We start from the raw sequence: 14380 nt of genomic DNA, 5'->3' as shown, positions 1-14380 counted from the left end.
CCTTCAGCTGTTCAGTCATGTTGTTTGCCGGCTTCCGACTGAGCCTCATAAATCAAACTGACCCAAAACCACTTATAGACACCCTCCCAAACACACTCACACAGACGCCCGCACACACACAAGATAGAGTGGCCAAAAATATAATTTATGAAAAATTTAAGTGGAACAAGATTATGATTCCCAAATTATATATATACATATATATATATATATATATTGCAATTTATAATTTTTTAAAATATAATATTGCATGATAAACCATTAAAATATATTTATATATTTACCTTACTCAACGAAAGACGTTATCAAATTTTTGAATATTGGCGCCCAATTGTGTAAATCAGTTGCTGCATAGCTGCGAGTGCCGTAGCAGTCAGCTGCTAAGTGTATGCACAGTCACAGCTGACTTTTTGTAATCGAAATGAGCAGAAACTATCGACAAGGCTGACAATGTTGTATATTCCTGCGCATGCTAAACAATTACAAGTTGTGCGCTGAAAAAATCACTTGTTTGACGTTTTGCAATCGCAAAAAAAAATTGATAAATTAATAAAAGCGTTTGCCTGTTGAAAATGACTTGTAAATTAATGTTGCTGTCGTTGCAAGCAAAAGCTTAAGCTACTAAATATCAAGCTTATAACATTTTGCTATTCAAAGTCCGGCAAAAGTCGGCAAAACCCACGCATTAAAAAAGAAAGAAAAAATGTCACCCTTGTCTAATGCAAGTCCAATGATATCCACCAAGTTAAGTCCATTTGTGTATTGGTCGCAAACCAAGTACACGCTATTGCTGAAGGTGGACCTCAAAGATGCACAAGTGAGTTCAAGTAAAAATATGTCGCTTATAGCGAAAAATCGATAAATTCTAAACAGCATCCAAAATGTTCTTTCAGGGCGTCATTGCGGATTTCACCCCCACAACGCTGTCGTTCCGAGCCAATGGTGTTGGAGCACGCGGTCGGAATGCATACAAGTTTCAGATGCATTTCTATCAGGAGGTCGATGATGAGAACCCCGCACTTACTGTGACAGACCACAAGATTGAGCTGGTCATAAACAAAACGTATCCGGGTTGGTGGGAGCGTCTGGTGGCAACGCCACAGAAACCACATTGGCTTCGGGTTGACTTCGATCGTTGGCGTACCGAAGACGATGGTGAGATTAACGAGCCGCCGGGCGAAGATCGAGAAAGGCGCGATGTGCGGGATGTGCGCGAGGATTATGTAGATGAATATAACAATCTCCAGAAGCAGGAAATCGGTTATATTCGGGGTGAGCATTTAAACGGGGAGTTACCCCGTTGTTACTTCAAATTGTCGTAACAACCATTTGTAGACACTTCAAATACAGTTTAAGCATCAAGTGGGTTACCTTTTCACGTAATTCTCACTTTACAGAAAATGCCAAGAAGGTTTATTTGGTCATCTACAATCTGGCCATGTTTGTTGGTTATCTGCACATTCTGATCATCATGGGCGTGCTCTATATCCGGGACGGACCTGCTAGCATAAAGCATACGTACGAGTATGTCGGCACATCATTTAAGTTTGTACAACTGATGCAATATATGGAGGTAATGCATCCACTATTTGGCTACTCTAAGGGCAGCCCGTTGGTGCCGTTCTTTCAAATCTCCGGGCGCAACTTTATACTCTTCCTAATGATCGAAATGGAGCCGCGCATGCATGCCAAGCCAGTGGTCTTCTATGTATTCATTATATGGTCACTAGTGGAACTGGTGCGGTGAGTGCGTAATCTTCATCTCAAATTTAACAGCAACTCACATTTTCCTTGGCTCCATAGGTATCCCTACTATGTTAGCCAGCTGTTAAAACGGGAGAACGGCTTACTCACCTGGCTGCGCTACACTATTTGGATTCCGCTCTATCCGATGGGCATTATCTGCGAGGGAGTTATACTGCTGCGCAGCATACCCTACCTGGAGCAAACGAAACGCTTTAGCGTTGATATGCCCAACAAATGGAACTCGACCTTTGACATGGTTATGTTTGTGAAAGTGTATCTGTTGCTTCTCGCTCTGCCGGGCAGCTATTTGGTCATGTCGCACATGTCCAAGCTGCGCGCCAAGAAGCTGGGTCGCGGTCGCTCCAAATCGAAACTAAACTAAGAATCACCCAATGATCTTAAGAAAGATTCCATTATCTATGTTTACACACTAGTCCCCCAAAAATGTTACGTTTTTTGTTTTTCAAATTTTCGCTCAATTGTTTTCGTTGAAGCCGATTCAAGATGACATAAAAATACAATGACAAGTTTAAATACCTAGTTAATATGTATAACAAATGCACAGTCAAAGATTTAAATTCACGCAGTTTGCATTAAAAAAAATGTAATTTAATAAGATTTGACATACTTTCAATTTATTGATATCAATAAAATCTCTTTCACTTTCTTTGAAAACAAATCGAATATGAAATAAGAGTATCAATAGACGTTTAAAATATCCGGAAAATCTTATAAAGACTTTTTTGTCATGATGATCATGGATAATGCTAGGCTATAATAATTTTCATTTTATTATTTGTTATATATGGCATAGTCATTTATTATTTACGCCACATATTGATCATTTTGTTTATTCGGTGCGGTTACTGATTTAATAAGTAAACCTCTACTTAAATGGTATTTGCATACATAGTGTTTACATGCACTTAAATTGTCGCTTAATCTACATTTAATTGTGTTCCCCTATGTATGTTTGTGTTGAGGGGTAGTAAAAGGCAAGCTTAAATAATTTTTTAGAATTTTTTGTTGACACTTGATATCAGATTGACAAGTACTGTAAATAAAAAATTGTAAGAACAGACATTTGTATAAAAAATAATTGTGTACAGATCATACAATTTTTGATTCGGTTCACTTGGACAACGCTCCATAAAAATGTAGACGGAATCAGACAGATACATATTATTTACAAAGGGTGTTGTGTCAAACTCCTCAGTGTGTTACCAATATTCATTGACTGAATTCTAATACCATCTATAATCTAAATTAATTGGATTTAAAAAATATATTGAACATTCACATACCAACAGATCACGAGCATTCAGCTTCAACATTCTCTCCAGCATTTCCGATATTATTCTGGCTTGTTTTCTTCTGTGGCTGGCTAATCCAATTTGCACTCGAGCGTTAGACAAGTGGTTGCCGTTGCCCCTTCTGCTCGAACCACTCGATCCACTCGAACTGTTAACTGACTTTGGCTTAGGTTACCCCACTGCGTGCACAATTGTTTGTTATTTGATATACGTTTGGTCGCTCATAATGTTTGGGGAATTACCACTCAATAATGAATGAACTCGTGTGTATTTTGGGTCTTCAATAAATTGCTTTTGTTCGAGGTGTCAATCAATTTATTTTGTGTTGGCGCTTATTTTCATGTTCAAGACGTAGCGAGTGCGGCAAGTGCAACGAATTTCGGCTGCCACTGAAGATAAATGCCACGAGTGGCGCTATTAATTGCCAGAGTGCTGTTGCCAACACGCCCAACATCTACCACGCCCGCCTGTCAAATTCACGCTGCAAATTTATACCCCAAAAAAAGTAAAGGACTTGCTCAAAAAATTAGCAGTCGGCAACTACAGAACGGAAGATACTCTGTTCCCAAAATAGATTCGAAAGACATTTATAAGATAATTTGGATATAGGTGACAAGCTATATATGATTTCATCGCTCAAGCAATTCAAAGTCTGAAATTGTATATCCCGAATGTTAAGCTATGGAAAATTGATAATTGAGAATTGAAATAAGAAAATTAAGCTTTTTTAAATGCCATACTTCGAATAATATGTAGATTAGAATAGCTCGGGAAGTTACCACTGTACCACTAGCGATAACTATAATACTGATATTCATCTACACATTGTACTCTTCTCTGCCGTTGGGAATAGAGTATTAAGGCAGGCAAATCGTCTGCACTGGTCCAAAAATGAATAATTCAATGCAATTTGCAAGCGCATCTGGGCAAAAACCAACCGATCCAAACCGAACTGAACTGAACTGCAGCGGACACAACGCACAACTAATCACTTGGGTCTGCGGACTGAAAGCACTGACTAGGCCTCAGCCGGAAGGAGCGCTTGGCCACCCAAAATGAGTTTTTGATTAATGTGCCACACAAAGTGGGTAAAAGAGGTGTGTGTGGTTTGAGCGATTAATTTTCTTTTTTTTTGGTTTCCTTTTTGTTGACATTGAGAACTACTATTTGTGATATCAAAGACAAATGCGTGGATTAATGTCCGATGTCCGATGGCAGATGGCGGGAATTTACGGCAATTGCGGCGATTGCAGCCGTCAGCAGTTGGTTTAGATTTTAATTTACTTTTCACTACGGTTCGAGTTCCTATTGCACCTATCAGGAGCGTCCCAACTGACCAGTTGGACTTCCGACGTAATTCTAAATTACGTGATGTTGCAGTGCCCCGAATTTCGATTAAGTGCAGCAACTTTGCATAATCGTTAACTGGGCTAGAATAGGATGATTTTTCATATCGATAATACTATATAGTATTTTTGAATGCACACCTAATTGGATTCGCCATGGTTACATAACGTAATTGAATTCTATTTGTGGCTATCGTATGTATATCTGGCAATCTAAACTTCGATTTGTTTAGTAATATATCTCATTAGTGGTCAATAATAATTTATTAATTTATTGCTCTTATTATAAGTAAGTCGGTCATTAAATCGATTCCAATTTCCAATTTGTTATGATATTCAAAATGAGATTATTTGTATTTTTGCTTAATAACTTTCGGTATGAAACTCAGCACATTAGTTGTCTTGACAAATTTGACAAAGTCTCCTAAGCCATTTCAAGATTAATATTTATATATTTTTACAGTGACCCCAGGGTACTGGAAATAAAACAGAGCTGGGAAAATAACATGAAGTATGCAATTTTATTTGGAGAAGAAGTCCATTTTGTGTTTTTACAAATTTAATTAGTTTTGGGTCTGATCATCATTTGTACAAACTTAAGTGGTTTAAAATGCCAAGTTCTCCATTCAATTGCATTTGAATTGTCAACATTCCGTGTATTATAGAGTCCATTAAGATTACTAAAAAAACATAACATTAAAAATGAGATCGTATTTAGTTGCATTGTCATTGGTTTACCAGAGATAACATCCACTATTGAACCACCAGCCAGATTTATAAATTTCCGCACAATTCAGTGGCTTTTCAACGGATCGATCAGGTGTGGAAAATTTACTATTCAGGTGCTGCAATAAGGCATCATCCGCAGTACCAGAATATTCACCTAAGCTTTCAAGTTCATACGAATTGGTTTCTTTGCCAATAAGGAAGTTACTATATCGTGCATAGCGAGTGTTATTATTGAAATCATTCAGATAAATGTACAATTCATGTGGCTGTGATTTAGTTAGTAAGTGCAGTTTTTCGAGTCCAATGAAGAACTCTCCACGCAAATTGCCGAAACCAGAGCGATAATCTGCCCAATTGCGGTTAAAGTTTTCGGTGCCATCTTGACGACGGTGAATCACTGTCCAACCAGCGGAACCAGCCAGACTCGAATCGCAGGGCACCGCAAAGTGTTTTATGCCAGGCACCTTGAACAGGTAAACATCGCTCAACTTTCCTAGACAATTGCTACCCAGATATTTATCAATTATGAAATCATGATTTTCTTCCAGATTATCGATTTTCGCAGCATTAAGATTTGCTCTGATATCGTTATTTACAAAAGCGGAATTTAAGTTATCTATTTGCAATTGATTCTTATCGTTCTGTAGGACGTTACCTCGATCGAAGATCTCAACTTGTTCTTCCAATTTCAATTGATTTAGGATCTTAGCTTGTGCTTCTGAGATCTGATTCAGTTTTAGGCGTTCGATCTGCGTCTGTAATTCCAGCAATTGCTTATTCTTTTCGATTAATAGCTCGTCTTTAATTTCATTATTTTTCTTATAGGCATTGCTCAGTTCCAGTTGCAATTCCAATTGGATTTCCTTATCCTTAATAGTCGTCTCCAAATGTTTTACAGTCGTTTCTAGATCATGTACTTTAATCAGTGATTCATCGAACTGTTTTTCCTTCGATTTTACCAGGACAGCATATTGTAAAAGAGGCTTCACTACTTTGTAGCAATGCGCACCGCATTTTTCATCATTTTTTCGAGAATCCACGCAAAGCTGTACAATTTATTATCTGGCATCAATATAATTAAACTTTATAATGTATACGTTAGGCTTACAGTATGTTGGTCTTTGTCAAGCTGTATTGTTTGTTCGCTCACTTCTATGAAAACACAAATCAGCAAAATGAAATTGAAAATGCTCAAATATATTGTCATATTTTATAATTTGCTGAACGCTCGCTTCTAGAACAAATTGTTAATTAAATTAAATGTAAGCACAAAGCTATAGCGGTTAATCTCGATTCTTGAACTTTGGCATTTTGTTATCAACAAATACATTGGACCACGTCAGACAAGATTCACGGTTATCAGTTGCACATTGAAACTGATCGCTCGAATATCTTCGCCGAGTCATTTATTTATAATATCTTACATTTTATATATTTAGCATTTGAAGCTGGTAAAAATGATGCAAGCAATTGGCAGCAATTAAAGCCAAGTCTCACTAATAAACCTTGCCAACACGTCAATGTATTATTTCAATACAATATCAATTAAGTTTGATTTCATTGTATATAAATTGTATATATTGGGTACAAAATATTTAAAAACAAATCCGTTTAATGTTATTTTCAATTGATAAATAAATGTGGAAAAAATCAATTGCATCAAATGAAATTCTATTAAACTGTAGGTTTGATTTTATATTTTTGTGGTGTAACAGATGCAGGCTGACTATAAATTTAACCCAGCCAATAACATTCGGTTTCTAAAGGATAAATGAAACCCACACAAATTGTGAGAACCGGCAATTGAATCAAATGCAATCAAATGCAACTGCAGCCAGCACAGACAATTGCAGTCGTCAGCAAATAATATCGAATCTATGTATATATATATGTACATATGTATATATATATACTCTCATATACGCTTTCATGCTCGTTTATTATGTTTTGTGTGTGGCTAGCTGAATGTCTCAAATGAAACGCTGTCGATGCCTTATTATGTCGTGAGTGTGTGTGTGTGTGTGTGGTCGGTGTGAGTAAGGGACACACCCACACACAAAAATACATATATAGACAACCCCACACATCTACCCGTCCACACTTTTGTATATATAAACTTATAATGTCGGCTTAAATCCCTTGTGTGTCGTGCATACTCGACGTTTGGCCGTTTATTGGCAACTGTTTTGGGTCATCGGCTACAGTCTCGCAAATAGTATACGCCCGAGCAGGTCACGTTCGGTCGTATACTTTTGGAGGCATGGGGCAAATGTCTGAAAAAAGCTACAGCAGCTACAAGCAGATTTTTATAGTTCCCTTTCGAAACTTATGATAAATGAAGAGCAGCTGCAAACAGATGCTTCTGATAACTACGCCGGACAGTCGAACGAACGGACCGACAGCCGTATATGGGTATACATGAAAAATGAGCTGAAATGATTGCCGCTGCGGTACAAGCAAAGTGTCAGTCCTGCAATCAATTTCCATTTACTCCTTCGACTCTTTGAGCTTGCCATAACTTAAAAAAAAAAAAACATGGATGCTTGTTTTCATGTAGCTGCACTGATGAAGCTCCATGAATGGGTAAATTTGTAAAGTATTAAGCACATAATTAATTAAACTTCATGTAATGAGCGCAAATGTTATTTATTAATCATTTTACACTTTCAATAATTAAAACAAAATGCAAGCATAATTTACGTGGCCATAAAAGATATGCTAAACTATGTCAATATGAAATATAATATTACATCCTAATTTGAGAGTTTAAACTGTGTATTTGTCTTAGCCTCAATGCCTTTTGCTTTATGACACTTTCAAACGCCCACAAATCTTTTGGCGGCGGGTGGGCTATGAATCTTCAAGACCCACTTAACCACTCACACAAAAGGCCAAGCAATTGCGGCCAGAAGGGCTGACTGAGTAAAAGCGAAATTTGCCAAATTTCTTTTTTCATTTTTTTGTTTTACTTTTCTTTATTATTTTCTTTATTCACTAGCTGGGTGAAAATTGGCCAGCATTTGCCATGGGCATTCGCTTGGGCTCTCGTGCTCTTCTAGCACCCGACCCGCACTACTTCCTGACGCCCTAGCGAAGGCCACCACAATTACTGAAGTGGATAATTAGAGTCTGACGTTGGCGTTAGGCCCGTTGTGGAGCATGTGGCTGAATAAATATTTAAGTTAGTTTATTGAACGGAAAGCAATATAAGTCTAAATAGCTGTTTGGTTAAATGACAATATAAAGTGGCTGCGCTCAAATGATTATCATATATAGATACATACATATATATATAACAGTATATATGCTCATTGTTTATTGTAATTAAAGGCTCATATGTTAACTTAGCAGCTATTGATTTTATTTTCTTTGTCTATCGCTGAATCAACAATATACAAAAATTAATTTTGAATAAAGCCGTTCCAAGGCTTTCAAATTAAAGAGAGTTTTTATTATCTTAAATCATGTACTAAATTTGTCGCAACTCAGCCACTAAAATAATGTTTTCTGCGATAAATTATAAAATTTATGGCTTGTTAGCCAACTCTCACGACAACTGGAATTTGACTAAAAAAAACTCAAATCAAATGTAAAATATAAGAGTTGATATTCGGAACTGCTTTTCAGTATAAAAAGGAATACGTTTTGAAGTTAATTAAACAACAACTATTTCAGATAAAACAACCATAAGGCAGGTGATAAAGAAAAACGTAGTCGGGGAAAAAACACAATTTTAAATAGCTTCCAATTTTATATTCTTAATTTCACTTACAAAAAATCTTGTTTTTTTCGAATCTATAATCCGATTTCTAATCTTACCTTACAAACAAAACGCTAAAAGATTTTCTTATTGAATATGTATTATAATTGTAATTGTAATAATCGTAATAATAATTGTAGTTCCAACTAACTGGAATTGTGCATTGAGGACTCTTTAAAGGAGAATCTTTATTCTGAGCGAAAGGCGTTTAATACTTATTTTGGAATTCTGCAACATGGTCAATATTAAATATGAATTACAACAATGCGAATTCGATTTTAATTTAATTTTTTCCAGTGAAATAAGTGCCACGCACCATTAAATTAACATATAAGTATCCTTTAAGGACAGATCACAGAAGCGGACCCGCATGCTTTTTCTGTCCCTTGAGAACGCGTCGATTGTGGGGCATGGCATATCGCAGTTTACTCCAGAAATAAGGATCTCCCCATTTGAGATAGGTGTTGAGCTTGAGGTAGGCGCGCAGTTCGCTATCGATGCCCTCAAAGTGCTCCAGCTCCTTGTAGAGGATAATGATGATGCGCTTGCGCTTATCCTGCAACGTTGCCTGGTAGGCAATGCGAAACTCCATTCGCGCCCACACGGACTCAAGGAAGTGCTGTGAGAGGATAATGATGACGCGTTTCGAGTCGTTAACCGTGCGCACAATTTGCTCGGGAATGCAATCGCCGATGAGCCAATCGCGTCCATGGAGGCACACACGAAAGGAGTGCAGATCATTCTCAAGCTTGGGCAGCAATTGCGCAATTAGTTCTTCGTCCTTGTGCGAATAGGATATGAAGGCATCGTACGTTTTGTCCTTGTCCAGCTCCTCCTCGGACACCCACCACAGACAGAAATTATGATTGTACAGCCAAATCTTGACCTCCTGCTGATAGATCAGATAGACAACACTGATCAAACAAACCACAATCACAATTCCACCCATAATGCATCCAATGAGCAGAACGTACGAGGGACACAGCTCGAAAACCTCCAGCTGCTGAAATGGCTTATCCGGGCGACTGATGCAGTAAATGTCTGATATATCATGGACACGTTGCGGCTGTGCACGTACAAATCCCAACAGGGGCAGAGCGGAACAATCGCACCTGAACGGATTACCACCAAGGACCAGGCTCATGGTATTATTGTTTAGATAGTTGATGAACTGCTGGTCAAGGACTGTGATCCAATTGCGACGCACATCCAAAATATGCAGCTTGCTTGGCAGCTGCGTCTGACCATCCAAGCTGCTCAGCTGATTGTCGGCCAGAAATAGTTTGCTCACATTGGCATAGCCCACAATCTTGCTGGCATCCGGCAATTGAGTAATGCTATTGTTCTGCATCTTGAGCGTTGTATTCACCAGTGTCGTGTGCGGCAGCAATGGCAATTCCTTAAGCGCTGCCCCGCGACAATCCACGAAGAGCTGCTGGGTATCGCGACGCACCCAACAGATGCACTGCGGATCGCATTCCCAGTGCTTCGACTTGTACTGACAGACGTCCTCGCTGGTGCAGACGAGCGCCTCGAACGGCATCCACAGCTGCATCCCATAAAATTGTGTGTCACGCATATCGATAAGGTTCAGACTGTTCACATTTCCAAATGTGGTCGGGTCCAATGCAGTCAGCGAGTTATGATTCAGCAGCAGCTTCGTTAACGATGTCAGTGTTGTAAAAAGTTCACTGTGAAACAGTGTGGGTTAGTAAAATATTTAAGATTCTATACTCAATAATCAAGTCTAGGACACAACTGAACTAGAATCCTATAAAGATATTTATTCTACTAAATTTTGAATTTGCTTTTTTTTCTAATTTTACATAAAATATATAATTTCGTAGTTTCTAAGCTATTCAACCTTATACAATAAGTACAAAAATGTAATGAAGTTAAATGAAAAATTTAAGAATCTTCAATAATTACTAATTTTAAAAATATTTTCAACCTCAACTACAGGTTATCAAAATGATTTTTTTGATTAATAAGATCATACTTAATATTTGTATGAATATAATGAGAATACCACCAGCAAACCTATAAAAGAATTTATAACATGTATAATATTTAACATCGTTATCTACTAATACCGAGCGCTACAACAAAAATGTTGGGGTATTAAGACTGTTCAAGGTTACTTGCAAAAGTAGAAACCATTTGATATATGCTATATAGTAATTCAACAGAAAACGGATTTGTTTCATATCGAAAAATCAATAATATATCTTAAGCACTGTAAGCCATGAGACCTAAGGGACTTTGATAGATGGACACACATTTAGCTTGAGTTATTCGTATAGTGAATAGTGCCATCATTTAATCAATACAAATCCTTTGCACCCACCTTGATATACTAGTTAGCCTATTGCTGGATAGATCCAAGAGCGACAGATTGACCAGGCCATTAAAGAGCTCTGCTGGCAGCTTGGTCAATGCATTGCGTGACAGATCCAGCTGCATGAGATTGACCTGATCGGCAAACAGTTCGCCGGGCAGTTCATTTAGCTCCGCGTTATGATTGATGCCAATGATGCGCAGATTGAGGCTACCCTTTAGCATTGTGGCATTCAAGTAATTTGTGGCGCGCGACAAGCGCAACTGCTCCAGCTGCTGCATGGAGATGAACAGACGTTGCTGCTGCTTATCGGACTTGTGTTCAGGTGGCTGTGATAGTTTCAGATTTAAATTGCGCAGTTGCTGCAGCTCCTGCATCAGAGCTGGATCGAATGTGAACATGTGCGGATTTCGAATGGACAGCGTTTGGAGGCTATGCGAGATGGTGGAAAAGAGCTTCGTAGGCAGCCGACGCACAGACAGACGCAGCTCCAGTGTTGTCAAATTGTCGAAGGCATGGAAAATGGATTCGTTCAACTCCTGCTGACTGCTCTCGTATTTGAAATATTCCAATGACGGCACTGAACTAAAAATCCAGCTGCTCACATTTTTGGTAGCTGAATCCTCAGCGAGATCGTAAGCATCCTCAGTGGGTTGGATTTCGAGGCTGCGATCACGAAAGTGTATGCGGAGCACCTGTTGCACCCCGAGCGCATTCAGTAGATCTCTGAAGAACGTCTCCGACCAGTAATTGTATGCATCGAATTCAAACTTGGCCACCTGAGTGACGTTGAAGCGCGGCAGCCAACGGACGACTCCATTGGAATAGTAGCTCATGGAAATGTTTGTGCCCGTATCCGTAATCTGCAATATCATTGCATACTCATCCCGGCAATAGACTCTCACCAGATTCGCCTGTGGCTCACAGCTGCACCATTCGTGCACATTATGGCAATAGCTCGACAGCGGTATGATCTGAGCACTTGCGCCCGCAATCGCACAAGCTACGATAAGATATCGATAGCAGAACATGTTCTCCACACTCCACACTCCACCTCACACTCACTACTCACTAGTTTGAAGCATTTAATTCACGCGTTTAATTACATTCACGTTTGTCTGTCGACTTTTTGGTTCAAGCAACTTCAACGCCTCAACTCTGACTAAACACTTGAAAATTTCGCTCGGGTCTCAGCAACCTTATCAGCATGCCCCGTATCTTAGGAGGGTCTTTTTCAGTGATACCCATAATTCCATTTACACGCATATCTATGGGCTCGTACATGCAATATATACAAACGAAATACATCGAGTCGGCTGCGTGAGCTGCAAAAATAGTTTTCATGAATGAATGAAAACTAGTGATTCTGTTTACAAAATCAATGGTTAATGAAACATTTATAATTTCTTGTCTCGAAGTATACAAAGAAGAATATGTATAAAACTATCTTCATCAGTCATAATATATATTGTAATGTAATTTGTAGCCAGTATTGAAAATAATTTAAGTAAAATAGCAGCTTTTTCAAATTCAGTAATATTATTGCCAGCTTTCTCTAAGTCAGTAATATGAAGTTAGTCTATATAATAAATAAGATATAAATTAAAATTTAATCGGGTTTCTCGTGTCACCTGCTCATTTCGAGCACTTTCAAGTGCAATTCGCACTTTGCGCACAATCTTTCCAATTACTTGACCATAATCAACAATTCAAATCGGATTCTCATCAGGAATATCTTATCATTCCCACAGCAAATTAACGTACTATTGACTTCTGCCTTTCTATTTTCCGATTGCCCACTTGAAAAGAAATCAAATTCACTCACTTTACCAAAATATTCTGTTTACATTCGTTGGTTACTTGCGAGCTTGTCAATAAAGAGCGGGGGAACTATTTTAGGGCACCCATTAATGACTCAGTTGTTATGAGAAATATTGTTGCCTACTTTCGAGAAACGCAAATAAATGATAAGCATAGTAAAATGCCTGGTAAGAACTGTTATCGCAAGTAATGTCACTTCATATTCAAAATGAGCAATCAGCATTCGATTATTATCTATTAGACAAATATAGACTGGCTTCTATCGTCTAACATACTTGAAACATATACAACACATCAAAATAATGAAATAGAAGTAGTATCTGAACTCTGTTCCAGCTTCCCGTTTTCATTAGCCATAGATCTTTGAAATAAAAAATTAAAGCAATCCCCATAGTCGACCTGTTTGCATTACAAATTCATTGTACAACTGACCTCAAAAAAGCAGCTTTAAATATTATGCATAGCTATAATCAATAAGGCGACCACAATATTTAACTTAAAGCCACACCTCACTTCCACACACACCCACACACAACCTAAGCGCTGACAGTTGTGCTCAGGCCCACGCCCAATATATGAATAGCTTCAGACAAAGCGACACGAACCGGACAAGGAATAAAGACTGGGTATGAGACTGGGGACAGGTGAGACGTGTCTCACATGAACGAATACGAATACGAGTACTCAAATATAAATTGCGATAAGGCCAAGTCAATCATATAAATAGCTGGAATAACGATTGACCCTGAACCTGTCAAGGACGTCGTCGGAAAAGCCCACCCCGAAATAGGACCTTGTAAAACTTTGGCAAATTGTGCTGGCAGCCACGTCAAAGTTGAGCACCCAAAAACAAGTTTTTCATAATTCATTTTCGCTTTCACGCTTGCAACTTAATTATCAGTTTTTAAACAACTGAGCCAAAAGCCCACCATAATTGGTATTATGTGGAGTGCAACGACAACGATGCAATGACAATAACTTATGCAATTTTTTGCACACATCCACAAAACTGACCTTTACACAATTTTACGCTCAATTACTCAGCATTTAAGAGGCGTGTGGCACCTTTATTTCCACCCCCCTGGGCGACAAATTAAGCATACGCCGCATGTCGCACTTTGCGACTTATCAGCTTTTTCGCCTGATTGAGTTTTACTCGCATTGTGGCACTTAACTTAACAAAAGTGGTTCAGGTGCCACTTATAATAATTACTTAAGGCATTTATAATACGTATAAAATATAAATATAATTGAACCTCGTAGAAATGAATGAATACTTTAAATTAATCTAATCTAATTTTTTCGTATTTTCCATTGAGCCGTAATA

At 38.3% G+C, this 14380-nt stretch overlaps 3 protein-coding genes across 3 annotated transcripts; 1 reads left to right on the top strand and 2 right to left on the bottom strand.

Annotated features, from left to right (window-relative positions):
* Positions 1-449: 449 nt before the first annotated feature.
* On the top strand, positions 450-3055 carry LOC6562491 (very-long-chain (3R)-3-hydroxyacyl-CoA dehydratase 3). The gene is made up of 4 exons (XM_001988275.2): positions 450-817; positions 894-1272; positions 1398-1743; positions 1804-3055. The coding sequence occupies exons 1-4, from the start codon at positions 704-706 to the stop codon at positions 2126-2128; spliced, it is 1164 nt and encodes a 387-aa protein (XP_001988311.1). The 5' UTR covers positions 450-703; the 3' UTR covers positions 2129-3055.
* A 1870-nt stretch (positions 3056-4925) lies between these two features.
* LOC116805225 (fibrinogen-like protein 1) lies at positions 4926-6444 on the bottom strand. Its single transcript, XM_032735799.2, has 4 exons — positions 6437-6444; positions 6243-6324; positions 5144-6180; positions 4926-5085 (listed from the first exon to the last, which is right to left on the bottom strand). Exons 1-4 carry the CDS (start codon positions 6442-6444, stop codon positions 4965-4967), a joined length of 1248 nt encoding a protein of 415 aa, XP_032591690.1. The 3' UTR covers positions 4926-4964.
* A 2428-nt stretch (positions 6445-8872) lies between these two features.
* Positions 8873-12487, bottom strand: LOC6561565 (protein toll). Its single transcript, XM_001988276.2, has 2 exons — positions 11242-12487; positions 8873-10585 (listed from the first exon to the last, which is right to left on the bottom strand). The coding sequence occupies exons 1-2, from the start codon at positions 12261-12263 to the stop codon at positions 9247-9249; spliced, it is 2361 nt and encodes a 786-aa protein (XP_001988312.1). The 5' UTR covers positions 12264-12487; the 3' UTR covers positions 8873-9246.
* Between the last annotated feature and the right edge of the window lie 1893 nt (positions 12488-14380).

Source organism: Drosophila grimshawi, unplaced genomic scaffold, assembly GCF_018153295.1.
Source record: "Drosophila grimshawi isolate 15287-2541.00 unplaced genomic scaffold, ASM1815329v1 contig_1377, whole genome shotgun sequence".
Lineage (NCBI taxonomy): Eukaryota > Metazoa > Arthropoda > Insecta > Diptera > Drosophilidae > Drosophila > Drosophila grimshawi.
This window is presented reverse-complemented; position numbering and strand designations above follow the sequence as displayed.

What these genes read in the sequence shown, in the direction of transcription:
- LOC6562491 (XM_001988275.2), top strand. Translation starts at nt 704, where the DNA reads ATGTCACCCTTGTCTAATGCAAGTCCAATGATATCCACCAAGTTAAGT. An exon ending in GGAAATCGGTTATATTCGGG is followed by an intron (nt 1,273 to 1,397) that starts GTGAGCATTTAA and finishes CTCACTTTACAG; the next exon opens with AAAATGCCAAGAAGGTTTAT. An exon ending in TCACTAGTGGAACTGGTGCG is followed by an intron (nt 1,744 to 1,803) that starts GTGAGTGCGTAA and finishes TTGGCTCCATAG; the next exon opens with GTATCCCTACTATGTTAGCC.
- LOC116805225 (XM_032735799.2), bottom strand. An exon ending in TTGACAAAGACCAACATACT is followed by an intron (nt 6,181 to 6,242) that starts GTAAGCCTAACG and finishes TAAATTGTACAG; the next exon opens with CTTTGCGTGGATTCTCGAAA. An exon ending in AATAGTGGATGTTATCTCTG is followed by an intron (nt 5,086 to 5,143) that starts GTAAACCAATGA and finishes ATGTTTTTTTAG; the next exon opens with TAATCTTAATGGACTCTATA.
- LOC6561565 (XM_001988276.2), bottom strand. Translation starts at nt 12,263, where the DNA reads ATGTTCTGCTATCGATATCTTATCGTAGCTTGTGCGATTGCGGGCGCA. An exon ending in AGGCTAACTAGTATATCAAG is followed by an intron (nt 10,586 to 11,241) that starts GTGGGTGCAAAG and finishes ACTGTTTCACAG; the next exon opens with TGAACTTTTTACAACACTGA.